This window comes from Psittacula echo (assembly GCF_963264785.1).
Source record: "Psittacula echo genome assembly, chromosome: 15".
Taxonomy (NCBI): domain Eukaryota; kingdom Metazoa; phylum Chordata; class Aves; order Psittaciformes; family Psittacidae; genus Psittacula; species Psittacula echo.
Window position 1 is genome coordinate 2206391 of NC_137751.1, and position 27292 is coordinate 2233682.

Consider the following 27292-nt stretch of genomic DNA (forward strand, 5'->3'; position numbering starts at 1 on the left):
CTTGAGCTGCCAATACACCTGAAAGCCACAGAACGCCCAATATCAGCAGTATATTACCACAAGTTAAGCTGTAATTACCACACTTCAGCTTGGTCTAGGGCTCGGCAGGCCCTGGAAAGCGGGTAACTCAAGGCCCCCTCTTGAGGCCTCTGGGGGTGCCCACTCCATTGTTCCCGTGCAAACAAAGCCCCCAGAGCCGCCCAGCCCCAAGCCCCACGTCGGATGTGGGGAAGACACCATTCCTGACGATGGCGGTCATCTGAAGGCTAGGCCACATCCTGTCACAAGTCACAGCCCTACCACACCTCGCTTCTTGCTTCACCCCCATGCCCGTCTCCCCAGTATTTTCCCTCACCCCCTCGATACAACCCCATAGCACTACATTAGCTTTTTACTGCTCTGGGGCTCCCACTGTGCCCTGCGTTCAGGTGGATGAGTCCCTTCCATTCTTCCCCCACGTCCCCCGGGCTTCGGCCGCCGCCGCCGCCGCCGCTCCCTCCCCAGGCAGGGCGGCGGGAGCCCCGGGGCGCGAGCCGCGAGAGGAGGAGCGGGGGGGGGTGGTGGTGGTGGGTGGGGGGAAGGCGGCTCCGCACACCCAAGATGGCGGCGGTGGAGCTGGAGTGGGTGCCCGAGACGCTCTATAACACGGCGATCTCGGCCGTGGTGGATAGTTACGGGCGGGCCAGGCGCAGGGACATCCGTTCGCTGCCCGAGAACATCCAGTTCGACGTGTACTACAAGGTACGGGGAGGTGGCGGGGGGCCGAGCGCGGCCGGGCCCGGGCCCGGCGGGGCCTGGGGGAGATGGAAGGAGAAGTGGGCCGGGGGAGGAGGAGGAGGAGGGAGGAGAGTTCCGTGCCCGGCCTGCTGCAGGCTTTGCCCCGGGGGGCTGGGTGGTGAGGGATCGCCGGGCCGCGTCCCCACGTCGGCTCTGCTGGCACGCCGGAGCGGAGTAGGGCCCGAAGGACGGGCTGGGGGAGTGAGGGCCTATGTGGGGCCGCCTGGGCTGCGGCTGAAGGAGGGGAGGCGCCGGAGGAGGCTCGGGCAGAGCCGGGGGCCTGCGGCTTCCTCCTCCGGTTGTGGGTGCCTGCTTTGCTGGAGAGCCCAGGGCCGCGGAATGGAGGCTGGGGCAGCGTCGCTGCGGAGGACATGGGGAAGGGGCCTGCCGATGGGGACCGGGGGTGAGGCCTGGGGGCGGGGGAAGATGCCTCCTCGACCTCTTTGCGTTTGAAGGCGGAGAACGGGTAGGGGCAGAATGGGACCGCGTTGTCTGTGTTGGAATATATATTTTCCTTTTAATGTATTGGAGAAGGTGATGTCAGTGGTAGAAGGAGCGGAGTTTGCCGTGCTCTTGTGTCTTCTTTAATGATATGGTAGGAACCAGATGAAAAGAATTGAGACTCATTTAATGATACAGTTTATTAGCCTTAAATCATTCTTTCCTGAAAGGGTTGTTTCTCATTCAGCTGCCTTTAAAATATCCAGAGTTAGAGTAAAAGGTACACTGAGATGGTCCATTAATTTCTATTGTCCACTAAATGGGCATTTCATTCGTGTGCAGGAACAGCTGGAAATGAGCATTCACCAGGAGAGAAACAGAAAACCCAAAACCAAACACACCAAATAACCCTGAACAAAGGAAACCCCTAAGATGGGGGATAACCCTTCTTTCCTCTGTCAGCAAATTTCTGAAAATACAGGATGTGCTGAATGAAGTGATTCTTTAGATGAATCTTTATGATTGGGCATACTGGCCCCTCGCATATGCGGAGTAATAGTAGTGTTTACAAGGAAGGCTGATCTTCACTAGAGACAGGAATTGTTTCTACAGAGCTGAAAGAGGCAGGTATGTTTTCTGTAAACTAGCTATTATTTTTCTTCTTTATACGTTGAGAAATATGGAAACTCCTTTTTACCACGTACAAGTGTGCTCACAGATGATGTGGTTCACATATAACAATTACCTGAAGATATGGAGCTAATAATGTGGAAGGATTTTTTGGGGTTTATTTTTAACTCTTGGTAGGTACGACCATTGACAAATAAACTTTCTTGGCATTGCCTGTCCTGGTGTTCGTGCAGATGAAAGGATGGTGCTTGTTGGCTTTTAAAACCATAAAACCAAAACCCTCCAATACATGCTTGGCATGCATTGGTACGTTCAAGTATGTATTATTCCCAGATTGCTTAAAACCTCATCTGTGTGTGAGCATAATAGTTCATTGATTTCTTATCCTTTTATTAGCACTCTTCAGGGGTTGTGTTGAATCAGAATCATGTGGAGCTGTTCCATGATGAACCAGTAGTATATCTGACTTTTAAAGACTTTCTAATCTGTTTGTTCTGCTTGTGTACATTGGTATGGTGTCTTGTTGGGCAGATGATAAACATGCCAAGTCCTCAAAATAATGTTTCGTTGTACTAATCACTAGCCAGTATAATCTCTGTTAATGACAACAATTTGCATTGCTTTTCCTATTATTTCTGTGGTTTACAACAGGACAATCTTTGATAATCTGAAATGTGTGAGGTGCACTCATATTCCTCTTACAAATACACATCTGTAAGATGTCCACATACAGAGTAAATAAAACCTGGCTACACAGTGCAGGTGTTTTGCCATTGCTGCCAATGGGAGGCTGGTCTTCCATATCTTCACTACTTGGGTCATTAACGCTTTTCCAGTGTAGGTGACCTGTCCTCTTCAATAGTCACATTCAGGTTAGCTTATACCAACTGTAACTAAATCTTTGATGGGATGCTGGGAGGAAGTCCTCTGCCCTTACTAAATGGTGTTCTGTGTGCGGAGATGTCTGCCTGCAATGAGTAGCTTGAAGCCTAGCCCAGATTACAAGTCTTTTGGAACAGTGTTTGCATTTTATATGCACCTATACAATGCTTAGTGACTGGTTCTTGATATCTATTTGGATGGCTACAGCAATACAAATGACGTAGCTGAGTTAGGTTAGGATGAGGACAGCATCACACCTTTGGATAGTCCTTGTGTTGCGTGTGGTGCTTGTTTTACTGTTTTGGTTCTGGATACAGTTATTTTCGAAATCCCGTGAATATTAAACACCATTTCAGATTCTTGAGCTGTGTTCGCTGCATCCTGACCAGCAAGTTCTTTAAAGCAGAAGTAGAATTTCCAAAGTCACAAATAGTTTTTCAAGTAAGACAAGGAAAAGACTTCGGTGGTAGCGGTTGCTGCTGTGTTGAGGGGATGTTAGTTGTTAGTATCACATGGAATAGTGATTATTCTTTAAATACAGCTGAGGAAAAGTGACTTGTAATTGAGGATTTGTATTAATATACTTGTATTTAGACCTTGAAAAAAGCAGAGAATCACTTTCTCTGATTAATAAAAGGAAGAAAAATTTATGTTAAAGACTAGAACCAACTTTTAAGTAATGGTTTGTTATCCAGGTATTAATCATAGCTTGGGATATTGGAGAAACTGCTGCTGATTTTGTAAAAAATCAAAGATCTTATCAGTCAGATTTTATTTTGATACACAGATGTTCATTGGAAGTGGCAATACAGAACTTACTTTCCTTTTATCATGCTCATATTTTTCTTTTATTCATACATATTGGTATGAATGCTCAAACTTAACATTTGCCAGTCTTGCACAGTTTGCCAGCCTGTTCCCATTGATTGACAAGGTAAGCTACACGACTATTGCAGCAGCAGAGATAATCAATTGTTATTATCTCAAAGGGAGAAAAATGCTAGCAGAGTGTCTTTGGTCTTTGTTTTTTCCGCAGGGCACCCTCCAATCCAGTGGTTGGCTCTGTTGTTATGATACATTGTCTTTATTTACCATTCCCTGAGAAATGCAATTGCTTTTGATTCTAAAATTCTGGAATTGTTAACTTCTAGGACTTGCCTCATAAACCTGTGCAGTTAACAAGGAATCAAACATGGGATAGTTGCAGAATGTTCTTTGTTGTGAACTTAGTTAGAAATGGGCTGTGCTGTGAGGTGATGGAAGCAGGCAGGTTCCTCATAGTAAGTGTATTTATCTTTCTGTAGTGTTCTTGAGCAATGACTAAAGTTTAAAACAAGGCAGGATCAAATAATCATGATTGTAGTAAAACAACAAAACTGTAGTGGTCCAGAAGGGTGTTACTGTCTTTAACTTTTCCTTGCAACCATTAGAAAAAGAATAGAGACAGGGCAAGACGCTTGGAATTTGGGAAATATATATATATTGGAATTTTTCAAGTCTACATTTGTGCTAAAAATATTTAAATGTCTTATTAATCTCAGCTGCATTTTTAAGATCTTAATAAGTAGTATTGTTACAAGTCACACCTGCATCCGAGGAGGGGGAAAAATACAGATGTGCAAACATATCATATTTTGTTTCGTTTGTGTCTTTGCCAGGTTTGTGTATATCCTGCTTGTATTGTTTCCTGGTAGAACTAGTTAGGTTCTCTTTCTCATCCTTTGGGGGAAAAGAGACAGAGGAGGTGTAATTTTTAGAAGCCAAAGAAAAAATATGCTGGATCTCATGTTAAATAGGATATGCCTAGCAGGCAGCACTTGCAAATGCCAAAATTCTGTATTAAAAAGCAAGTGACAGCTGGAATAAACTGTAAATCCTCAAGAAATCAAAAACTGAGGAAAATAAAATTAAATATTTTGTAGTTTGTTGGGGAGAGGATAGTGTTTTGAGGGAGGTAATGTAAAGAATCTTGTTTCTGGTGATAGAAATAAGATATATCCAGTTCGACGAGTGTTCAGTTACTCTCTTATACAGAATTCAGTTCTTTCCCCTGTGCCTCAGCTTTACATTCTATTTTGTGTAATGATATCATTTCTTTGGTTCATAGATATTTATTGCAGTTAACACACTAGCAGAATGGCCTTGGTCTTATATTGGCTAGCAAAGAGTTTCATGCAATATTTATTTTCCTTTTGGAATATCTTTTCCGGATCATGTTTTTCTCTTTTTACACTGTTTTTCCTTGAAAATCATTTGGGTTTAATGTTCTTTGCGTGTTTGGTGATGAGATCATCAACCACAGGAACAATTGGAGATGACATTAATTTGTTGTTAGTTAGTTCAGACCTGTAACCTTTAGTAATTGCACTCTAACTTGTTTTGCTTTTCATTTTTAGGCAAAATCCAGAAGACTATAATTATGCTTTCTCTTTGAAGTGGCAGATTAAACTTCTGAAGTGCTCCTACCTTGATATGAATCAAAACATTCTGAGTTTACATCCTGATAGCTCCAAATTCTATAACAATGAGTGTAGCTGCTGTATCACTTCTCTTCACTGTATCCTGCTAAGAGAAAAAAGCCCAAGCATGGCTAATAAAAGCTCTTGGGTCACATCTGGATATTCTCTGAACCAAATAAAATGAATAAACAGGAATTTGCTGACTGTTCACAACAAGCAATAGAACATCCATTCTCTGCATTGCAGTAGAGTTGGGGTTTGTTTTTTTTTACTGATGAAGAATCATTATAAGCATAATTTCTCTAAATTAGAATAAAACCAGTTTGTCCCCCTTCAGTCTCTTCAGTATTTGATGAGAGTGAAGAGGATAAACTATCCATGAAATAAAGTGTAGCTTTTCCTCTTTAGTTCTGAGGTTTTCTGATCGGAGGAGTACAAGTGATGCGGGAGGGAGGCAAAGAATCCCAGGACAAACAGGTCATATTTTGTAGGACTTCTGCTGTGATTGGCCAGTGTGACTTCACACAGACCTGATTGCACTCATGCTGCTGTATTTTCGGGGGTCAGAAATGAAATGTAAATGTGGGAAATTATCATGCTTTCTGCATGTGTGCACACATGTCCAACCGTTCTGATGAGCTGGTTAGACTCTGAGTAATGTGTGCAGTAGGACTTCACCAAGTCCTGGTTGAATTAAATGGTGTCCTTGTATCACCTTTTTAAATTCAAGCCTCATAGTGAAGGAGAACTGTCACTTCATGAGGTTTTTTCCAATTATTGCTCTTAATTTTAACACGTGCCTTAGTTCTGTAATCTAAATATAGGTTAGAACCGAACCATCTTTCCTTGTCATGTCTTCTAACTCCTGTTACTCTGCTTTTCCTTTTTTCCTCTTTGAACCTCTAACTATAGGGCATGTTTTCTTATCCTGATATGTGCTAGCTCCCCCATATTTTCAGTATCCTTGTTGTTGAGTCGTAAACACTAGAACTCATCATAATTCAGATAATGAGGTCACATCTGAACAGAGGTGCTCGGCTCCTGCTGAAACAGTAATTCCAATTTCCACTTCATTTCCTTTGTACTGATTTAACTTCAAAGCAAGCTGGGTTTCCCATTTACTGCTGCTGAGAATCGTGTGTGTGACTAAGGCTCAGGCTTCATACTGCTTATGCTGGACTCTGTGTACGATGCAAAAAGCTTTGCTGATGTACAGAGGGAAGAGTGAGTGGGAAGATGGGAGGAAGTGTGCTGTGTGTGAAAGCAGTAGGCTCAAAAGTTGTTTCAGAAGTTAGGCTTATTCAATCAGGTTGTTTTGGGTTTTTGTTTCCTGATTATTATTTGAGGGAGGTTCATAAAGCCCAGTATTTAGCCGTATTTTCTCAGAGCTGTGAAGCTTGCATTTCTTACGCCTCAAACGGTATCCAGTAGAACTAATGCTTGTCCAGAAGCTTTGCAGATGGTTTTGAAATTGATTGAAAAGAATCAAATGTCCCTAAATGCCTGATTATTTTCTAAGGCTGTTCCCCCACACACCATCTATAGAGTCATTTGTCAACAGATTGATTCATTCCACTGTTGGCTCTCAGGTAAACTTTTTCCTTCTTGTTGAGTAGGGGAGGAAGATTGTGTTTACAGCCAAGCCTCTTTTCCCAGATACTGATGTTTGTTGATTATGTATACAGTCCTCCCTGAATTTGGCATAAAATTCCCCATTAGAATTAGATATGACTAAACATGCTGGGAGCTACTTGGAATTCCTTGTATCTTTAATTCTTACTGAAATCTCCATATTATTTCTTCCAGACTGGAGCAACAGGAACATATTTTTCAAGCTGTGTATGCAACAGTTCCTCTTCTTGGGAGTCTTCTACAACTGGTTAGGATTAACCTCCAGCTGCTTTAAGAAATTACTATTAATTTTTTTCCTAAGGTTTGGAAAGTCTTTTCTCTTGTGCACAGTGCCCAGAATCCTGGTGCTACAACTACCCTATCGCCTTTTCTTTGTGTTAGGGCTTTACTTTTGCTTGCAGTTTAACACATCTTTGACTTTTATTTCCAGGGGTTTGCTAGGATGCAGTTTAAGCTCAGCTTGATCTCTCCAGAGAGAGAAATTTGACAAGTGCTTTGATAGATTGCATGTGTGATGATATAATAATAGATAGGTTGACATTATTAATATGCTTGATTGGGGATACCACTATATGCAGCTTTACATGTTTAGGTGGATGTGTTACAAGTCAAATACTAAGCCTCAGATCCTAGAGGAGAAACACAGTGGTTTTCTCTCACTCTATGCAAAACAGCTTGATTGTGCATGTATGTAATAAGCCTGTATATTAAATTTATCCCTTGGTTCCTGTCTTGAGTGCCAGAATTAATGTGTCAGGGTGAGCTGACGAAATTAGAAGGCTTTTATTCATTTTTCCATAGTTAAAGAAAAATGAATCTCTGTTAAGCTCCAAATAGGTTAATTTTGTGTCTAAAAGGCATCTGTTTCTCACAAAAAGAATAGTTCTTCAGAAGTCCAAACCTCTGCCATTCTTGTCAGGACATGTTTTTCTTGAATCGTTAATTTTGGTTTGTTTTTCATGTTCTGTAGCAAGGCTTGTGGTCAGGAATTTCGTCTCTCTAGAGCTTTAACAAGAGAACTGTTTCCTCAGTGCTTGCAACTGCTTCTCAATGAACAAATGAGTGTTACTGCATCTCCTGGAATTGCTTCACAGTTTTGACGTATACTCGCTATTTCCATGTCAAATTTTGCTTGAAAATATTGCTGTAACATCTCCAATGGTTTCAGGAGACTTCCAACTGAGTTAGTTCCTTAGAAATGCTTGCCAGTGTGTCAAGGGAAGGAGTGAATAGCATGATAAGTGTCCCAAGGCTACTGTATTTCTGGTTATACAAGTGAAAAGTAGGTTAGGTTTTTTGTATGCCAGAATAGTGCAAGTGGTTATCTTTGAATTGGGATATGTGCAGATAAGCAGGCTTGGACCTTTGGGCTGTAAGACAAATTTTACATGAAAATAATTGATGTGTCAAAATTGAGGGTGTAGTTTGGGACCTTCCCCCTCCTTCCCATCCAACCAGGGCATTTATTTGTTAGCAGTTTAAGTATCACATGTAGCAGTGGGCGCATAACATTGTGCAACCTCATAGATGCATTAATTCTGAAACCTCTTACTGCAGTTAGTATTTGGTAAACTAGTATCAGAGTAACCTCTGGGATTTTTAGTTAGTGCTGTGAGGTGATAAGAGGAAATGATGATTTACTTGATTGAAAAACTAATTGTTGAACATGTGATAGTACTTCCGATTGTCCTAAGTCCTGGTGAAATAGCTTGGGTTGAGTCTTATTTTCTTCCAGAAATGATCTCATCAATTATTGATGTTTTGGGCATGGGATGCCGGGCAGGATTTAATCATCTTTTTGACTGTGGAAAATATGTTCTAGGGTTTATAGAACAGTTACTGTTAGACAGCTGTGCTGAAGAAAATGAGGACACTTAACCATGCCTGTAGTTTTTAAATACACTAGACTGGATGTTCTTTTGCTGCCAGAGAGAATATGGCTTCAGAAGAAACTGATCCCTTTGAAGTATAGGGACCTGGCACTGTTTTAGCTGAAGAGTAACTTTGCATGCAAACTTGTGCTGTTTTTTGAAAAACTTCCTTTTTTTTTTTTTTTTCCCCCCCTCTTCCCAGCAAAATAGAGCACTGAAAGGAAAACATTCATTTCTGGCAATTGACATTATTAGGTCACAGTATTTTTGAAGTCTTTTTTGTAGGATCTGTTGTTAAAATAACAGACTTGCTGTGCTGTGGAATCAGTGTCATGTGCTTTTGTAAGAGTTGACCAAAACTAAGTTTCTGGCTGGAGGAGATTTTCTCACATGCTGTGTACTGAATACCCAATTCAGCTGCTTCCAATTTCATTGGAGAAGAAGGTGAACCAGACACAAGATGCTCAACAATAAAATGTTTTATTGTAAATTACTAAAACTGAGAGGAATATTAACACTTTGAGTAAATATGTTTGTAATTGAGCATCTCTAATGTGTTCTCTTGGCCTTACCTTTGCTTACATAAGGATAGCTGTACTTCTGATGTAGCATCATGTAGCACATACCACAGAGGAGCACAAATGAATCTCAAATGGCCTATGTTGAAAGGTGGAGCTTCTATGGAAGTGCCTGAGAGACGTAAGCTACCAATGTCTCCCTTTTTATTCCTCTCTTTAATTTTAAAAGGGTGTGTATGGTGTTTGTGGGCTTTTTTTACTAGACCAGCTAAAATAACAGTTGTGCTGCATATTCCTGTGTGACCCAGTACTGTACCTCTAGCAGCAGCTGGTGATGCCACACATAGCTATGGCAAGGGTATAGTGGAACCACCTTTGGTTACGTACCCCGCTTGCAGTCATTTGTGGTTCAGGGGCTTCAAGATGTCAGGAATTACTAGCCTGCAGTGGATTTTTGACATATATTTGTACTGTTGCTTTTGTACCTAGGTAAATTCTCAGTATTTATAGCATAATGTGGCAGATAGCTCTGCAAGTTAACTGTGCTTTGCATAAAGAACTGTCTCCACAGTTTGTTTTTTATGAGCAAGTCTACTGATATATTTGCTTATCTGTAGATACAAATCAGCTTAGGCATAAAACTAGCCACTGCTTTTTGTAAATGCATGCACAGATTCACTTGAGTCCTATTTACTGAGGCAGGCTTTATGTGTGTGAGCTCAGGTATTAATGGGTGTGGGCTCATGCCTGGCTTTAGCTCTGGGTATTGGTGATTCAGTCCTTGTAGAACTTGTGGTTTTGGAGTTTACATACATACGCACACACATATATAAAAAAATCCATTTGTGCCCCTGTGTGCAAGATTCTGTGTAATTTTAAAATGTTTTCAAAGAACTTGGTATGAAACAAGCTATTTGTTGTATTTTTTGCTGACTTTACAGGTTTCTTGATTTTTGTCTTGGCTTTCTGGTGTGTCATGTACTGCTGTTTTGATGATGCAGGTGAACATAGATACCGAAATACATTCATAGATAGCTCCCCCCCCCTGCCTTGAAACCACCTATGGAGCTCTAATAGCTGGTGTGCTCAGTTTTTAAACACTAAAGTTGTGCTCTTGTATGGAGAAGGTGGAACTGTTACTCACAAACACTGCCTGTGTGTGGCTCACAGACAGTGGAACTATTACATCTGCTGTATTTCAAGACTTTGAAATCTGGATTTTGTCCCAAGTCTTTAGTATTAAGCTGAACTTCCCAGAAGAACTCACTCTTAAACTATAAAATGTATTTCTCTTTTTCTTTCAGCTTTACCAGCAGGGCCGCTTGTGTCAGCTGGGTAGTGAATTTTGTGAACTAGAAGTTTTTGCGAAGGTGCTTCGAGCTTTAGATAAAAGGTAAGTATCTTTATATACTGATAAATCTTATTTCAGCTCTTCCTTGATCTGCGTTTTGAATTTGGAAGATCTGTAATTTTCTTGGTCTTAGTAGCCCATGTGTTAACCATAAGAATATTTCTTTAGATTTACAGATGAGCTTTTAACTTACAAAGTCTTTCTCTGTTCCAAAAAATAAAATAATTAGAACCTCTATGTAAATGTACAAAGTCATCTGTGGCACTTGGTCCCCAGAGTGCTTTCTTTGTTGTTGCTGTGCCACAGTTTAACCGTGGTAGGCAGCTGACAGCCACACAGCTGCTCACTCACCCACCAGTGGGATGGGGAGAGAATTGGAAGGGTAACAGCGTGAAAACTTGTGGGTTGACATAAAGTTAATTTAATAATAATTTTTTTTAAAAGGGGGGGGAGGGGGAAGGAAAACAACAGAGAGAGGAAAAAAGCACAAACAAGAAAAACAAGCAATGCAAAAAGACGCTGGTTGCTCACCACCAACTGATCAGTACTCAGCCAGTCCTGAGCAGTGCTGAAGTACCTGTTAGCTGTTGTACCAAATCCTAAGTGAAGAGTTATCAAGCTGATAGGGTCGCCCCAGTTTAAAGAGTTTTCCTGTCATTAAATATTTGAATTTGTGGTGTTATGCTCAGAACTTGACATTTTTTGTAACTGGAATAGTTTTTGAGTCTTTAGACATGCCTCCTTCCCATTGTGTGTGTGTGTGTGTGATGTTCATGGCTTCGTCATTGCTCGTCTACTGGCAATTTCAATGGGACTTGTGGGGTGAGGGTGGATTTGAGGCTTCCCTCCCATGAAGTTTTAGCTGAAAATGTTGTTTTCCAGTTCGAGTATTGTGTGGGTAGCTTGTGTTTTGCTTATAGTGGAGGGTGTCCTAGTAAAGAACTTTATGTACGCTCACTTTATTTGTTGGATAATCCAACAACTGTAATCCATTAGCCTTGAGATTGACACGTATGCTTGTGTTCATCTGGTTTTGGTTTGAGAGAGGGTTGGAGTTATTTCTCTGAATCACTACTCATTTGAATTCATGGCACTCAAGAGCCAACTGGCTGCAATGCTTTAAAAACTTCATCGGTAATCAAATTCTGTTTTCTTTTGTTTCAGGCATCTGCTTCATCACTGCTTCCAGGCTTTGATGGACCATGGAGTAAAAGTTGCTTCTGTACTGGCCTATTCTTTCAGTAGACGGTGCTCCTACATTGCAGAGTCGGATTCTGCTGTAAAAGAAAAAGCAATCCAGATTGGTTTTGTTTTAGGTAACTGGTGATGATAGGCTGTTTAAAGTGTGATCCTTTCTTTCATGCAAGCTTCAGTTAAGCTAATGCTTATCTTTTTTCCTGTTAATGTCTGTGGCTTCTTTTTAAAGAGCACATGTGGTTTTGGAATGTCATTTTTAGAAAACTACTTGGTGTCTTAAGAAAAATGCTTTGGATTTTTATATCTAAGGATATCTAGGCTCATCTTTGTTATTTCAGGTGTCTTAGCTTTAAAGTTTGTTTGCTGATGTGAAGTCTTAACATTAAGACTTTGCATAACTTTAGTATTGGTAAATATTTCTTGCCAGAAAACTGTAGGAAGACTATGTAATACCAAAAAGTCATCTTCAACTGAAGGAGAATTTCTCTGCTCTTATATTTCATCCTTTTCAATTCAGGACTGGAGGATTTAACCTTGACAGGATTCTTATATATGTACAGTTCTGTGAAATAAGTAATAAGTTTCCTTACAAGACTTGGGCAAACCGTGTTTCTCTTAAAAAGGTGTTTTGCTGTTCAAATTTCTCTTTGTTCTTGATTTATGTTGGTTTTTTTTCCAGGGGGGTTCCTATCAGATGCAGGCTGGTACAGTGATGCTGAGAAGGTATTTCTCTCCTGCCTTCAGTTATGCACCCTTCACGATGAAATCCTTCACTGGTTTCGTGCCGTAGAATGCTGTGTAAGGTGAGCTCACCTTTAATTCCTGTAAATCTTACTGTGAAATGCACATTAATGTGTCTTTGGACATATTAATGCTTTGGAGCCATCAAGCTTCAGGTGCTCCCTTTAGTGTTCGGCTGCACTAGAATACTTTCCTGGCTAGAGCGGAAGCTCAGGAGGTGCTTGTTTTGTGCTAACCCCTGGGTTTTCTGCTTGTAAACTGGCATCACAGTTCAGTGGGGGCGAAAAAAAGAAAAGCCATTTTGCCATTCTGCTTAATGTGTCATGGGTAACAGATGCTGGGCCGTGAGAGTGGTCCAGCACCTTGGTGTTTTCAAGGGGGTTTGCATATGAAGGAGTGTTCTGTGTTGGTGTTTGCTGAATTTATATATACTACAAGAAGAATTTGGCAAATCCGAACAGAAGTGATGTAAGCACAGTTGAGACAGAATAAAAGAAAAACACACCTCTCCTGATTGCAGATCCAGTGAGTTCTCTTGCTCTATAACTGTGCTACTGAACTGTGTGATGGGGTAGACGTTTAAATGTCCAGTTCTTGTGGACGCCTTTAGCCACAGCTTAAACATTTGGAAAAGAATTTTTGCTTTTAGGATGCGTTTGGCGTTTGTACCTTGTTTCTCAAGGCTGTTGTCTTGTCCCTGGAGCTTCCACTTCCATTCACAGAGGCCTCCAAGATTATCTTTGAGTTTTTAGTTGTACCTCAGTGTGTGCTGCCCTGCTGCAGCCTGCAGTGAGTAGCTGGCTTGTTTTTGTTGGTAACACCACGACTGACCTCTTTTGCATGCTCCAGGTATGTGTTTGAATAGGTGTGTGCTAGTGAGCCTAGTTAAAATAGGATTATTTCTTTTTAGCTGTTGTAATGAGCAACAAAGTATGTACTGTATTTATCTGAATATAGGGCAAAGCTTGTTTTGTGAAGCTGCTCAGAAAAACCCTGTGTATCGTGTTATAGTTGGACAAATATGAAGGATAAATAGGCTTTGCCAGTAGCTGCTTATTTTATATGCCAACCAGAGGGCCTTGACAGTAGCTGCTGCTCTGCCTTGTTCTGCGCTGCCAGCTACCACTGGGTCTTCTTCCAGAAATAAGATGATGCCAGGAAAAGACTGGGCACATGTACACCTTCCTAGAGCTGGGGAATGATATATATATAGTAGCGCTGTTAGTACTTGGTCTTTCGTTCTCTTAATTAATCTAAAAGTTGTATCAGGCTGCTTGTCAAGCTGGAGAAGGTGCCTGAAAAATGAACTACCTCTCTTTCTCCAAATAGGGGGGAAAAATGAAGGGAAGGTAAATAAAGTCAAAAAGGTGACTCTGGTGGACAGCTGTGTACAGCCCACAAAGCTGTGGGGAGATGATTTTCACTTTGTGCTAGGAAAAACCATCTGATATTAGGATGAACTGGGGATGTTAATTCAGTTTGGGCAACTGATGGCCGGCCTTCTTGTAACATCAAGTCCCTCTGGGCAGCGCTCTGAATGAGGAGACACTGCTTTATTTTCAGGCCTCTCCCAAACAGTCAAATAACAGCATCATTTATTTGGAAATGATAATAGAAGGAATTTGGAACACTCTTTTTGTGGGAGAGCACAGTCATTATACTCAGCTTTGAAGTCATGAGGCAGTAAGATAATCTTTTTGTTGTTGCTGTCTAATCCCTGCTGTGGAATATCTTGTCCTTACCATTGTGCTTGCACCAGAGGTAGGTGGAATTTCCAGAGAATAAGTCCAGCTTCTAAAAATATGACACTCTTTTAAAAAAAGTGGCTGCTCTTACTCTAAAAGCTCACAAGTCTGATCTCTGGGAAATGAATGCATTGTGCTAATAATAGAATGAGGTTTAAAACATGCAGAGTTTAGTGTTATGTATATAGAATTTGGTGCTTGTTTGTACTAACAATAGTAAATTGTATGGAGAAACTTGAGAAAATGTGAAGATCTGAGATTTCTACGAGCCTGTATGCTACTTTTCTGCATGTTTGTGCTCCTTTTGGTTTCCTTTCCTTCATTATTAGATGTTAAACAAGAAGGCACAAATGCATAGTACAAATACATGGTTCTCTCACGTCATTGCTTCACATTTTACTGATTCTTTGGGTTTTTTTGTGATGTTCTTGGACTTCTAAACTGCTGTGTAACACTGTTTGCTATGTTTGTATGCTCTTAGAGAATGATTGGAAGGGGGGAGCTATTCCCCAAAAGCTATTATTGCAGACAACAAAATGATTCATAGCTATTAGCATAAATGTCCTAAGGCATTTTTTTTCTTCCTCTTGGCTTTATCTTCTAAAATTCCTTTGGATTAATAAAGGATTTCTTGTTACTCTAAACTGGATCACATAAACTCTGCTTATCCTAGAGGATTGGGTTAGGCTTAGCCTGGTTTTTTTGGTTGATTTCTTTGGTTTTAGACCCTATCACTGCAGCATCCAGATACTGGATATTATCTTTTCCAGGCGCTTATCGAAATTGCAGCACCATCCCTACTGGCTTATACCATTATATGGGATTTGGGCTTCTTATTTTTGACGTTGCATAGCAGCTCCCAACTGAATGGTGTAGACAAAACAGTTTCTTTCTTTAGGGAAAGTGTAATTGCTTAGTTTTCTCTCAAATTTCTTTCAAATTCCTCTCTTGTTGCATGAATGCTAGATAGTGTTCTGCTGCCTGTCACCCAGAACATGGTGCACTTCTACATCATGTTCAGTTCTCAGACCTAACTTAAGGAAAAATGTGGCTGTTGCTTTTTTCCTTTCTGTTTTTGAGCCGTGTTGCTGCATTTCATGGAAAGCTGGTGTTTGTGTAGCTTGTTTCAGGGGTGTTTTGAAGGTCTTGTCATTTCTTTTGATGTTCTCTTGCATGGCTCACACATTGCTGTGTGCTCCCTTGTGAAAACGTGAACTTGATTTCCTCTCCTGTTAGTGCTCGAGTTTCATGATACGTTTCCTTAGGAAGGTGTAGGGAGAGACTAAGTTAGAGGCAGGCTGAACTCAGAAGGCGAGCTTCGATGTATTGTTTTGCTACTGCAGGAGGCTCGGCTACAATAGCTTAAATCTCTACCTGGAGCAAATGCTAACAGGAAATGGGTTTAGAGAAGAGAAGCATTTGATCAAAAACCTCACTGTTCCTTCTTCTCCCTTACCAGTTTGTTGGAGGATCTATCATAATGTATCATAAAAGGAATAAAATGCTGTACCTATGTATGAGCTCCCACTTTGAGTTGTAGCCTCTCTGCAGTACAGAATTACAGTCTGCTTCACTCTGTGTATTTCTCTTCCTGTGTCCTATTGTCCTCAGTCTGTGAGGGCCTGCCTGATGTTTTTCAATCTCCATTGCTCATTGTCTAATAACAGATTTGCAGGAGGGACAATGGAGGTTAATTTACCGAAATTTCATGTGTGCTAGATGGCAGGCATTTGCAATGGAGAAGGAACAGCTGTCTCCTCTTAGCCTGCAATGAGTGGGAATACAGTTCTGCCCTTTAGGCTTGGAATATGATAACACACATTTTGAATGTATCTCTTTAAAGTAAATAAGCGTCAGCCTACACTAAGGGAGGGGAGGAAAAAAGTCTTTACTTTTGCTTTAAATCAATGCCAGAAGCTGAAGTTGTTATTTCTCTAGAGAAAAAAGAGTGTGTTTCAGTAGTGCTGTGTTTTATTGTGTGCATTTGGCTGTTGTTTCAGGAAGCTTCTGTTAATCCTTCAAATGGGAAGGCAGCAGACTGGAAGATGGGCCAAGGTGGAGGAGAGGGGTTTTAGAATTGCTGTGACCTGGTTCAATAGAATAGTCTTCTGGCGGTGCTGAGTCAGTGCTGGACATCATCTCAAATGGATGTGATTGAATCTGTTGTGAAGACGCCCCCCTAAACAACAAATGCCCCCTTGTGAAGTGCTGGGCTACTTGAGTTTGGAGGGAAAAGTGCAGAGACGTGTGAGAGCTAGCAATGTCTGTGCTTACCCAGTGTCTGTTTCAGTTTACCGTACTGGGGAAAGGAGGTGGAAGGGTTTTAATACTGTATATTACAGGGGTTTGAAAGTAGAATTTTATCAGTGTTGAGAAGACTGTTTTAGGAGAAAAAAACAACCTCAAATCCACCACACCGAAGTGATGAATATGTAGAATCTGAAGCTCTGAATATGTAGGACTGTATCAATACGTAAAATCAGTTGACATCTCCAGCAGTAGCAATTCTTGCCATGCAAGAGACAAAGCCAGGGGAGTACTGAAATGTTACACAGTAAATAGCTCTGCTGTACTGAACTCAGGGCAGCTTTGTTGGGATGATAGCCTGATTCTATTGGATGTATAGTACAAATTGCAGCTCCGTGGTACTACTGTACATTGACGTGGTTTATTCAGACACCATTTAGATTATCTCTTTACATATTCCTAAGGTTGCTGCACGTTCGAAATGGTAACTGTAAATATCACTTGGGAGAGGAAACATTCAAACTGGCTCAGTCTTACATGGACAAACTTGCAAAACACGGTCAGCAGGCGAACAAAGCGGCACTCTACGGGGAGCTGTGTGCACTGCTCTTTGCCAAGAGCCACTACGATGAGGTGAGTGGGATTTTGATTTCGTTTTGCTTCAGAAAACTGGTTATGAAATCTGCTTGGATGTTCCATGACTGGCTCAGTATTCACTTCATCTGTCTAGCTGGAGCTCCTGATCCTTGGTTTTGGTCCCTGTGTGGCAGTGCCTGAGGAATACTTGATGTATTGACGGTTTACTGTGTACTGTTCTGAGTACTTTGACCAACATTAAGAAATGATGTGTGATAATTAGTGGTATGTGTTGGTCATCTGTAAAGGAAATACCACATTAAAAAGCTGATTTTTAATAGGTGAAACTGAATAGCTGAACACAGCTAACAATTGTTTGCACCTATCTTATAAAAACTGCCTGAAGTGTAACCGCTGCATAAACTGCGGTTTTCCTTTAGCTCTTAAGTACACTGACCAGGAAGTTGTCTTACACAATAGGAATCGTGAGGATTACTTGGAAGTTTATAAAATACCCCTTTTTGTCAGTGCAAGTTGTTATAATACATGCCTTAGGCTAGCATAAAATACTTACACATTCAGTATTAACCGTAAGAGTGCTTTTTAAGTCCGTCCTAACACATCTCTGAACAAGTTTCATTACATAGAAGTAATCAACAGTATTTAACTTTTGTGATGTAAGTGACCATTATACTGTTCATAGCCAAAAGATATTTTTTCTTAATATTGCAACCTTGTGAAGTTCCAGCTTCATTATGTTGGTAACTTTGTTCAACAGGCTTATAAATGGTGCATAGAAGCCATGAAGGAGATCACAGTTGGCCTGCCTGTAAAAGTAGTAGTGGATGTTTTACGACAAGCTTCAAAGGTGAACTAAAACTCTTCCATGTTTCTTTTGTAACTAAATTGCTACCAAGAACGGGTGAGCATAGGTGGTAGCTCCAGTATACCTGGGTAACCAGGTTCATTTCATGAGCCTTAGGGCTTGTTAGTTGTGTTTAATTGATCCACCTCTGTCTCAGACCTGGGGGAGGGTTGGTTTTGAGCTCCAGCTGTTCAAATGAACATCATGACAAAGTTAATCTGAGAGCATTCCCTGGAAAGGTGCTCTGTTCCCTGTTTGATCTAGACTAGGTACATCACCAGCCCTTTAGTCAGGATAAAATAGAAGTTTGTGAATGTTGTCTGTCAATCTTTTCTTAAATAACTGAGAAATCCTTTAGTAACCATATTTTGAAATTAAAAGTAGTAGTTAGGATGTGCACCAGTGTCTGGAGGAGATGAGTTGGGAGTGTGCACCTCTTCACACGCTTCATTTCAACCTGTTTAGGCTTGTGTTGTAAAACGTGAATTCAAGAAGGCTGAGCAGCTGATAAAGCATGCAGTATACCTTGCCAGGTGAGTGGCATTCCAAAAAAAACCCCAAACCTTTCGAAACTGCATTTCTCTTGCTTCAGCTTGTAATAGAAGTGTATTTCTACAGGGAGCATTTTGGAGCCAAGCACCCCAAATACTCTGATACATTACTAGACTACGGATTTTATCTGCTCAACGTAGACAATATATGCCAGTCTGTTGCCATCTATCAGGTATGCAGCAGGACTAAGTGTGTCTCTTCAGTTTCCCTTGATCCTCGTAGTCTCTGAAATGTTTCTGCTGAAATTCACATGCGTTAATTCATGGAGATAAATAATAGTTGATTAAATGACTGCAATGCGTGTTCTTTAAAAAATAAAACCACCAAAGTACCCTCAAAAGTGGTACTTTGACTCCAAAGTGGCTTTTATATATTCAGTGTCTCAAATACGTAGGCCCACAGAATTTCAGAGCCAGTAGATTATTTTCCCCCCTTTTTAGCAACGAGAGAGATTGATTTGGGTTTTTTTGGTGTATTGACGGATGAAATGCTTTTCTTGTAACTCTTTCAGACAGCTCTTGATATCCGGCAGTCAGTATTTGGTGGTAAAAACATCCATGTAGCTACAGCTCATGAAGACTTGGCTTACTCTTCATATGTTCACCAGTACAGCTCTGGAAAGTTTGACAATGCACTGTGAGTACAAGTGTTTGAGGCACTGGCAGCAAAGTTAGTCCTGTAAGGAGAGAAAAATGTTCTTAAATGATACGGACTGTCCAGTTAGAATTTAAATGCTTCAGTTAATTGCATTAATGTTTCTAATATTTTATCAGTCAGCTGTTAACTTGTCTATATGTATCTTGAATGCGTTACTTAAACTTTCAGATTCCATGCTGAACGTGCTATTGGCATTATAACTCACATTCTCCCAGAAGACCATCTTCTCTTGGCATCTTCAAAGCGAGTTAAAGGTAGGACCCTTCACTGTGTTACAGGGACAGTTTGAAATCACTCGCTCAGGTGTGTTCATTCGGTTCCCAAACAGAGGCAATGTCACAACTGTTTTTTCCTCAAATGGATGTCACTCTGGAATAATTTTAGCCCTCAGTGTCCTCTGCCAACACACTTGTAAAATACATAAATCCTTTCTTTAAAACTTCACCTTTGAAGGACTGGAGAGTATAAAAATACATGTTGGGAGCTTGATATCTGGTGTAACCTGTTTGAAAACAGTTTGTAATAAACACAAAGTCTGATGAGGTGTCTTGGATAGAAGGCTTCTGGCTGCCTACAGTTAACACCTCTTTGTGTTTGGGCCACAGTAACGTTGTTTTTCCTCTCCCACGTTCAGCACTTATCTTGGAGGAGATTGCAATAGACTGTCACAACAAGGAAACTGAGCAGAGATTACTTCAGGAAGCTCATGACTTGCATCTGTCCTCACTCCAGTTAGCTAAAAAAGCCTTTGGGGAGTTTAATGTACAAACAGCAAAACACTATGGCAACCTTGGAAGACTGTATCAGTCCATGAGAAAGTTTAAGGTAAGATTATACTGACCTTAAGGTCTTAACTTAAAATCTGCAGACATCTATAAATCTGCCACAACAAATGATGATTTTCAGTGTCCATGATTCATAACGTCAGGTGGTAGCTTTACAACTGGAAAACTTGTACTTTATAATTCATCTCTCTAAAGCTTTGCACAAAAAGAATGCACTGAGATGCATGATGCCTTCAGAGACAGGGTGACAGCAATCTTGACAACAGAAAGAGCAATACTGCTTGCTGATCCACTTGACTAAGAGCTTGAAGAACTTGATTTAGTTTTGGCTTTCTTTTTTCCTTTTATAAAATACTACAGACTATTTAGCTTCTACGTAGTTACATGTCTTTAAACTTGCCTTGTTTTCCTCGCCTTTTTATGTTACGGTGCATGGTGTCTGACTGACCTCTGTGAATTTGATCCTCATAGGAAGCAGAAGAAATGCACATCAAGGCAATTCAGATTAAGGAGCAGCTTCTAGGTCAAGAAGATTATGAAGTTGCCCTGTCAGTGGGCCATCTAGCTTCTCTCTATAACTATGATATGAACCAGTATGAAAATGCTGAAAAGCTCTATTTGAGGTCCATAGCAATTGGTAGGTGATTCTTAAAATGTGTGACTGTATAGAAGGTTTAGTACTGCGGGAAACATTAAGTCATGTATTCAAGTTTTTAATACACAACTTTTACTGCAATGCAGCCTGGTTTATTTCATATGTGGTTGCAATCTAAGTACAATGCTTTTTCTTGAATGTTCTCCCAGGGATTGAATTCTGGAATTGTATTATTTTCAGTGCTTCATCACAATTCATTCTTGAAAGCGTCTGGAAACAGAGTAATTAGAAGCTTGGGTGTTTGTCTTTAGATTACATTTTGGAGCTGTGGTTGGAAGTGCAGAATGTAGTTAAATTGTGAAAGGAATGGAGAACCATTGTGCCCATCAGCCTGACTGTGTTCTCATTAAATATTTTTGTTGCCTGTTATCATTTGCAGTAAACTTATAATTCCAAATCAAATGCATTTTTGGGCTATGCTGCGGCTCAGCTTGGAGACCGTCTGTACAGTTCTGTACAGTGTGTTACAGAAAAGCCTTTATGTGACTGTGCATGTAAAGCTGCAGCGCAATTAATGATCCAGTCATAGAGTCCCTGAGGACAAGTTCCAATATCCTGAAAGTAGGAGGTAGATAGACTTCAAAGCATCCTTCAGGAAGCTTGCATATTGTTGGGGTTCTTGATTCACCGTAACAAAAAAGTTCGTGGTGTCAGTTAAAAAATGACAGCAGAAATAAGGTGTAAGCTTTTAATTTTGTTTTCTTTTGGATTTCTTTAGGAAAGAAGCTTTTTGGGGAAGGATACAGTGGACTTGAATATGATTACAGAGGTCTCATTAAACTGTACAATTCCATTGGCAATTACGAGAAAGTTTTTGAATACCACAATATTTTGGCCAATTGGAACCGGTTGCGGGATCGGCAGTTCTCGGTTACAGATGCTCTGGAGGACGTAAGCACCAGCCCTCAATCCACTGAAGAAGTGGTCCAGTCTTTTCTGATGTCTCAGAACGTTGATGGACAGAGTAGTTAAGAACTTGGTCAATAAACCAGTTAAGGTTTTTTCCCCCCAGGTTACAGGGGGAAAAGTCATACTGTGAAATCTAAACCTTGTAGTTCTCTGGGGGCTGGAATTTGCATTGAAACACTGGTCCAGTCTACTGAAGAGTGCCCATACGGATGAATGTGTGTTAAATTCTTATCAGCATGTGTATGGCATGTTTAGTTCGGCTCACATTTTGAACTTGGTATTCCAGAAAACCCCTTCTTTCTCTCTTCTTTCAAAAGAAGCTACTTTGCAGAAAGTCTGCAAGAAAACCTTAAATAAAACTGTTTGAGCTCAAAAGAGTTGCATTCTTATTATGAATGGAAGGTTTCATCAAGAGCTTTCTGCTGATACATAGAACAAATGCTGTACGATAAGAAGTTACAGGAGAAGGGTCTTTCTACTGTACACATAGCAAAGTTAATCGTAAATATCAAGAGAAGGGCGGATGCCCTAGCCTTGGGTCTGCCTTAAGAAGAAAAGTGGCAAAGAACCACTCTGGAGAACAACATACTCTTTGTGAACCGTGCCAGGGGGTTAAGCCAGTCACCACCATGTGTTGTTGTGAACACCCTGAACTGGACCAGTGTTCATCGATCAGTGGTAGAGGATCCAGTAGACCAGCAGTCGTAGTTTTCTTTGGTACCAACCGAGAGTGCTCATCTTCTGAACAGGACCAGGAAAATCGAAAGTGGACCAGCCTGCTAGAAACAGTTTTTGGACCAGTGGCTTTAATTTAATATTTCTGCCCCTGCATTCACTTTTACAGTAGGATTATTTCATTTAGATGTATGATCAGTGCAAAATTATATTCATGTAATAGATACAAACCTAGGAAGTGAACGTTCTTTAGCGGTTGCGATGGCATGTCTTTACCTAGTGAGCTTATACAAATATTAATGTCGATGCCACAAGCAAAAACTAGAAATGCTTTAACTATTTCCTGCAGCCATCTCTTTTCTTTCTCTCCTTTTTGAATGGGCTTTAATAATTGAGGCAGTAACTTGTTTATACCAGTTAATAGTTTTGTATTCCAATTCAGTTGAACCTGTGTTTCTGGAGAACACAACTCCTTGTACAGTCCGCAGGGGTCAGTGGAAAATGCCAAAAAGCACAAACAGGTCTTTTCTTTTTATTTTCTTGTGATGCTTCATTTCTACATTAAACAAGAGTACAACCAGAAACCGATTCCTTTATATTAATTGAAAAAGCAGAAGAGCTGTAAAGATCCTCTTATAATGCCTATCTCACTAGCTTGTCTTAATTTTTCTGCTTTTGGGGGGCCTGCTTGGTTGTGTGGCTTTTTGGTTTGGGTGTTGGTTTTGGTTTTCTTTGTGCTTTTCAATGTTGAGGTAAATCTCATTTGAAGATCTGTGTAATGTAGCCAACTAGGAACAACTCACTGCTGTTACCTCAGTTCCTCTTAGAGCAGCACAAAGCATGCTCCTGTAGTTCACATTCTGTCGGTTCCGGGTTTTCTCCTTCCCCACAGCCCCTATTTTCAGGGGTTTGTGTCTGGGCTGTCAAAGGCCAGTCTGTGCTGGGGCTCTGAGCACGCTTCCTCCAGGGCTTGGTCTGAGCAGCATCTTTGGGGTCTGGCTTTTAATTCCTGCATGAAGTCTGGGACAGGGGAAGCTGTGTGGTGGTCTTCAAGACAGAGTGCAGAGCAGAAATAGGAATCTCAGCCATGACTCGTAAGAACTGAACAGAGCGATAGTTCATATCCTGGTGCCTTCAAGTATATTTTTGTGGGAAAAGGCTGAATAATACCATCTTTAAAATGCAGTTATGTGATTAGTGAATGCAGACGTAAGGATTGTATGCTTAGAATATCTTCACTGACTTGAAAAGTATTTGCATTAGAAGAACGTCCCCATGGTATTAAGACTGCAGTGTAACCTCAGTGGCTCTTCAGTGAAAATCCAACTTAGCTATGTGTGGATTTAAACTCTAATTTATTTATAGGTGTTTTTGTTTATGACTGTGAGGTGCTACAACCATGCAGCTGTCTGCAAGGCAGAATGCTTTTATCCCTGAATGCCCACTGATGAATTATAAAGTTCTTACAAATTCCAATGTCCTATTAAAACTACTTGGATGAAGTGCGTATGACTGGTGTCAGAACTTAGGCAGGGACGGCGGGCCTAGAATTGTCCTCGAGGAGCTGTGTTGTATCTCCTGTACTGCAGAAGTGTTCAAAAGCGTCAGGCTGGGTGCATGGATTTGTGCTTCCTTTACCTGCAGACTGTTTCTTTGCTTGGGATTTCCAGTCCTGGCTCTCCATTTCTAGCTATTGACTGAGGGATCTCAAAGACCTCAAGGTTCTGTGTTTGGGGCGAGGGGTGTTGCTTGACTGACACCAGTGTCAGTGGCCTACACGAACCCCTGCTGTTGTTTCACCTCTGCTTTGTGTCTGTCTTTCACTGTTTGCCTTCAAGTTAAGGCAGCCAGGAGAGTGTCCAGCATGGGGCAGGACAGGGAGGTGTCACGCTTGTCTCTGACAACCAAATGCCTCAGTTCAGTTGGTTTAACTGTAGCTTTGCTCTCCAGCCTTGCTGGGTTTGGTGGAGTTCTCTTTCTTTCCCAAAGCTGCTTCACCAGCACGTTAATAATACTTTGGTGCATTGGCTTGTCTGGAAGGAGCTAAGGTCCTAAATGTCACCCAAGATCTCCTTGGTAGCAGACTTTGACTAAGAGATGTTGACTCGGTCAAGAGTAGTTGGCAGTGATCCTTGTAAGACCCATAGCATGCTTTTCATGGGACTGGATTAAATCCTGACTGGACTCTTGAGTTGATCTCATTGTAGCATCTCCACAACTCCAGTCACACCAAGGCATGTAAATGATGGAGAAAGGTGGCAGTGGCCAATGGCTAAAGCTGTTCAAGTGCAGGAGGTTCGTGGAACGACTTTGCTGTTGCCTGCAAAATGTTCTGTTGCCGCTCTGCAGAGCATGGAACTTTACCCTGATGCTGTCCTTGCTGCGGGTGTGATACTCGTTTCTCCGTGTAATAACATAAATGCAACCTTTCTAGTTCTTGGTTCCGTGCCTCCTGAATTGAGCTCCGGAATGTGTTTGTATCAGCATCTGGTGACTGAAATGTGGTGCTGTTGGTCAGTGATTGCTGTCTCTGCTGTTACAGTTTGATACCTTTGAGAAAGTAGGAGTCCAGCTGGATGACTTCAGAGGAAGGTAAATGCCCGTCCTGCTGTGCCAGTGCGGTTGGAGTAGGTCTGGTGGTGTTACTGCAGTATTCAATGGCTCGGGCACCAGGCAGAGCTAGGGTGCAATCCCCATGGTTTTCTCTTGGGAGCAGAGCTGGGGCATTCCCCTCCTGCCGTGCCCCTGGCACAGGCTTTCCTTGTACATCGAGCGTGAGTCCTGGGGAGGGAGCTGTGTGACAGCCCCCAGAGCTCGTGCCCCTGCGACTCCAAGCGCTGGAGGAAGTTAATGAGTTATTGGCATTTCATAGAGGCTGGTTGGGGCTGCACTGACAGGGGAGAGCCGAGAGTGGAAATCCAGTGGGATGCATCTTGAAGGTAAGTAATGAAATCACACCAGAGTAGTGGGATACACGTGGTGAGGACAGGGGTCACCTTAAAGTAGATGATTGTAACTGTTGTTTAAACCCTTAGTATTTCTTTTTCAGTATAGTGTCATTTGAGTGAATGATCTCTATGCTCCTTTATGCAAACCCTGCAGTTGGAAGGAGGGAGGAAGGTGGTATCAGGATTTCTCCACTGTTGTTGGAACTGGGGCTGCTGTGTGTGGTTTGGGGAAGGGAAGAAGTACACGAAGGCTTTAAGAGCTGACAAAAGTTGCAGGAAGATTTGAAAATCAGTGTATCCCTCAGCTACTTGAAGTAAACCAACCGTGACTGTTGGTCCCTAATGGGTCTTTGGTCGCTTTGATGGCACAGTATTAATTATAGAGTCATAGAATGGTTTGGGTTGGAAAGGACCTTAAGGTCATCTAGTTTCAAACCCCTGCCATGGGCAGGGATGCCTCACTTTAGACCATGTCACCCAAGGCTCTGTGCAGCCTGGCCTTGAACACTGCCAGGGATGGAGCATTTACCGCTTCCTTGGGCAACCTGTTCCAGGGCCTCACCATCCTCATAGTAAAGAGCTTCTTCCTTAGATCCAGCCTGAGCTTCCCCTGTTTCAGTTTGAACCCATCACCTCTTGTCCTATCACTGCAGTCCCTGATGAAGAGTCCCTCTCCAGCCTCCAAATAACAACCTGCAAAGTGTCTGCCGTGGTGTCCCTGCCTGTGCAGGTGCTCTGCAGCGGTACCTGCTGGTTGGGACTCTTCCTTTTGCACACAGTTCTTGTGAAGTAATGTTGAAGGGGTTTTGTTGTTGAATTCTAATTTATAGGGCAAAGATGTTCTTTTATAAGTTGAAAGAATGAAGTTTTTCTGTCAGTGTGCTGCAGTGTGAAGTTTGCTCCAGGTGCCATTGCGCTGCTTCTCATGGTACAACAAATGCACATTTAACTTGATTTCCTTTTTATAGTCCTACATGTGGGGAGAGTGCAAACGGGAGAAATGCATCGTGCCTAAAACATGATTGAAGCTGTTGACAAAACCTTCACTTGATTTGGTGGGGTTTGAGGCCGCAGGCCAGCAGCGGGTAGCACAGTGGAGATGTTGCCATTACCAGTCTTTAAGCAGAGATCCCCCCCCCCTCTGCTGCCTGTGCAGAAAACACTTTATTTCCTCTAAAGGTGGTTGTTTCCCCCTTCTCTTTTCCTTTCTGTTCTATAACACCAACGACTGCCCAAACACCAGTTGCAGATCTGACTCCTCGGTGTGGGTCTCTCCCCATTCAACACAACTGGCCTGTGGCGCCTTGTGTGTCGTGGCCCTGCGAGGATCCCTCTTGAGTAGCAGGGAGGAAACTTCCTTGACCTGGAAGCAGACTCAAACTGTGTGTGAAGAACTGGCAGCACTGGTGACGCTTTTGTCCCGAAATCTCAGGAATGTTTTAGGCAGTGAACCCGGTTTCCCTTCGGTGATGGAAAGGCGCGTGCTCTAGGGTCTTGTGTACCAATCTGTCCTTGCAATCCTCGGTATCTATAGCATGAGTGGCCTTAGTGAGTTTGTTGAAGTGCACATTTTTGTTTTCCTTTCTTCAGAAGTAAAGTTTAAAGATGACAAAGATATATACTATATAAATATATAGAGCTATTTAGAGACTTGGTTTGTGGTGCACAAGTTCAGTGTTGGATCGCTAAGTAATTGTCGCAGGTACCATATGTGTAACTTCTTTTCTTTGATGTATGTCCCTCTATGGGAAGCGATGTTGCCATGGTAACTACAACTTTACAGTATCTTTATGACTTAACGATGTGAATGAACTCTACATTTGATTGAATATTACCAGGTTCAGTACTATTTTTATACTTTATTGAACTACAGGGGATTTTAATTTAATAGCATTTTAAAAAAGATGTTGCTTGAACTGTATAACTGAATAAATCCAACTGCGTATACACCCCCCTCCTCTAAACCAGAATCTCTGCCTGTAGTGCCACATTCATTGATAGGAAAGTACCTCCATCATTACTAGACCTTGGAGATACCCCACTTGTCGTGTCAAGACTTAACGTTCCGTATGCTCCTCCTCACGGACTGCAGTGCCCGGCATTCTTTGTACCCATCAAACCACACTATGTTTGTAACCAGCATTGTGATATTCTGTACCTGTATTGCTAAAATGAAATA

At 41.6% G+C, this 27292-nt stretch overlaps 1 protein-coding gene across 1 annotated transcript; it reads left to right on the forward strand.

Annotated features, from left to right (window-relative positions):
• Positions 1–600: 600 nt before the first annotated feature.
• APPBP2 (amyloid beta precursor protein binding protein 2) lies at positions 601–27292 on the forward strand (the record flags this gene model as incomplete). Its single annotated transcript, XM_080629824.1, has 13 exons — positions 601–741; positions 10515–10603; positions 11726–11877; positions 12438–12561; positions 16956–17124; positions 17846–17935; positions 18398–18465; positions 18551–18656; positions 18996–19120; positions 19310–19395; positions 19776–19966; positions 20398–20563; positions 21300–27292. 13 exons carry the CDS (start codon positions 601–603, stop codon positions 21551–21553), a joined length of 1761 nt encoding a protein of 586 aa, XP_080485950.1. The 3' UTR covers positions 21554–27292.